At 61.4% G+C, this 2,131-nt stretch overlaps 1 protein-coding gene across 1 annotated transcript in view; it reads right to left on the bottom strand.

The window, feature by feature from the left end:
• Positions 1–2,131, bottom strand: part of SYNGR3 (synaptogyrin 3) — a 10,085-nt gene that overhangs the window by 6,869 nt on the left and 1,085 nt on the right. Inside the window, exon 2 of the mRNA XM_005426007.2 lies at positions 1,224–1,464. Within this exon, the coding sequence (XP_005426064.1) occupies positions 1,224–1,464 (241 nt within the window). The remainder of the gene's footprint in view (positions 1–1,223; positions 1,465–2,131) is intronic.

Genomic DNA, 2,131 nt, shown 5'->3' with positions numbered 1-2,131 from the left:
AGGAACCCTGCCCTGCTGCCTTCCAGAAGGTTCTGTGCTGCAGGGAGGAGCAGCCCTGGGCACAGCAGGGTTGCCCTCAGTGCCACGGGCAGGGCAGGTGGCACTGCCAGCGCAGGGATGGGGCCAGGCGTGGGCAGCGCCTCCAGAACCAGGTGCGGGGGATGCTTGGACACGAATTTCAAACCCTCTGAGAGGGCTGAGCTGGCGGGGTGCGTGAGGCTGGATGTGCCAGCCCCGGCTCCTCTGCCTCCAGCAGCCCGGGAAAGGAGAGCCGGGAGCACCGCGCGAGAGAATGATCAATTAAGGAGATAATGAGCATTTAGGGGTCTGCAAACAGAGCGCAAACACCCGGGAAGATGTGTAACCACCCTAATCACAGCTGGAATCCTGCAAACGCTGTCCATGGGAACAGCTGGAGGAACAGCTGGAAGAGAAGGCTGCAAATGCTGCTTTCAGTGTGGCCCTGAACCTGTGCCCCAGAGCCAGCACGCAGTTACTGCCCAGATGCATTTTAGGAATAAGTTCTTCCCTGTGGGGATGGAACAGGCACAGGGTGCCCAGAGCAGCTGTGGCTGCCCCTGGATCCCTGGAAGGGTTGAACTGGCTTTGGAGCATCCTGGTCTAGTGAAGGTGGAGCTTTGCTGTCCCTTCCAAAAGAACCATTCCAGGATCTGAGGATTCCGGGGATTCCAGGATGGTTCTCTCATTTCTCCTCTCCGTGGATCCACCACGGGGACAAAGGGGAAGCAGGCAGGGTCTGAGAGCAGCGCCAGCCCCGTGGCTGGCAGGGGGCAGAGGCTGCCAGGGTGGCAGGAGGATCCCAGCCTGGCTCAGTGCCACACAGCAGCAGCCACAGGAGGGATGTGGTGTCCCCCTTCTGCTGGGATTTCAGGCACCAAGCCCCACGGAAGGGGCTGTGAATTTCATTGAACAAGGGCTGGATGCTCCAGCACCTTGGAAATGACACCCCAGTGTCCCCGGCCACCACATCTGCCTTCCTCAGTGTCACCCATGGTGTGCCCAGGCAAGGCACAGGAGTGGGGAAGGGAAGGGAAGGGAAGGGAGGGAAGGGAGTCCTTCCTGAAATGTGGGGTTTGCTGGCACTAAGGGAAGGGAAGGGAAGGGAAGGGAAGGGAAGGGAAGGGAAGGGAAGGGAAGGGAAGGGAAGGGAAGGGAAGACCCAAGCAGGGCAGAGCAGAGCAGAGCCAAGCAGAGCAGGGTACCTGAGAAGCCCAGGTCCAGCAGCACGGCCCGTTTGCGGTCCTTGACGCTGCTGATCTGCTGGAAGTGCAGGTCCAGCACGAAGAAGAAGATGCAGCCGAAGAAGGCGATGACGCCCACGGCGATGCCGTAGCTGCAGGCACTCTCATTCTCGTTGAAGATGCAGAGCAGCTCGGGGTGCTGGCTGTCCTTGTTCACGTAGCACTCGTTGACGATGGAGCCGAACACCACGATGGAGAAGATCTGCAGGAGCAGGCACAGAGCACAGCCGGCTGCTGCTGGCACTGAACTCTGCTCCCCAACAGCAGCACCAGCACTGACAACCCCGTCCCTGACTCCATGGCAACGTGGCATCTGTCAGACACATCCCGGCCCTGCTCTGGTTGGTGGCTCCAGGCTGCACCTGGGTGCTCCTCCTGTGGGAGCTGGAACCCCCTCCTGCCCTGCAGTGCCCGGCTGTGCTGAGCGGGGTAAGGACCTGCTTCTCCAGACACGCTGGGGAGGGAGAAGATACTCACATCCCTGCAGGGACTCTGTGCTGTGCTGCTCTCTGCTGCCAGGCTGGGCCCCACAAAGCCCCTGGTGTCCCCAGGGACAGGGGACAGCTGAGCAGCTGAGCCAGGGAAGGGCGGGATGGCTGCTGGAGGGGACAGGGGACACGTGTGGGAAGGTGGCACAGGCTGCCCTGGGAGCAGCAGGGCGATTTTTTAGCAGGGGCTGAAAGGTGCAGCTCCTGAATGCATTACCAGTGACCTGGTTGGGCCAGGAGGGACAGAAGGGAGGGGCTGCTGGGGCTGCCCAGGTGGCCACGCTGGCACCACAGGTGTCACATCCCCGTCACACCTGTCACACCCCTGTCACACCCCCGTCACACCTGTCACACCCATATCGCACCCCTGTCACATCCCTG

Source organism: Geospiza fortis, unplaced genomic scaffold, assembly GCF_000277835.1.
Source record: "Geospiza fortis unplaced genomic scaffold, GeoFor_1.0 scaffold213, whole genome shotgun sequence".
Taxonomy (NCBI): Eukaryota; Metazoa; Chordata; class Aves; order Passeriformes; family Thraupidae; genus Geospiza; species Geospiza fortis.
Note: the sequence above shows the minus strand (reverse complement) of the source record. Positions and strands in the feature narration are given on the sequence as shown.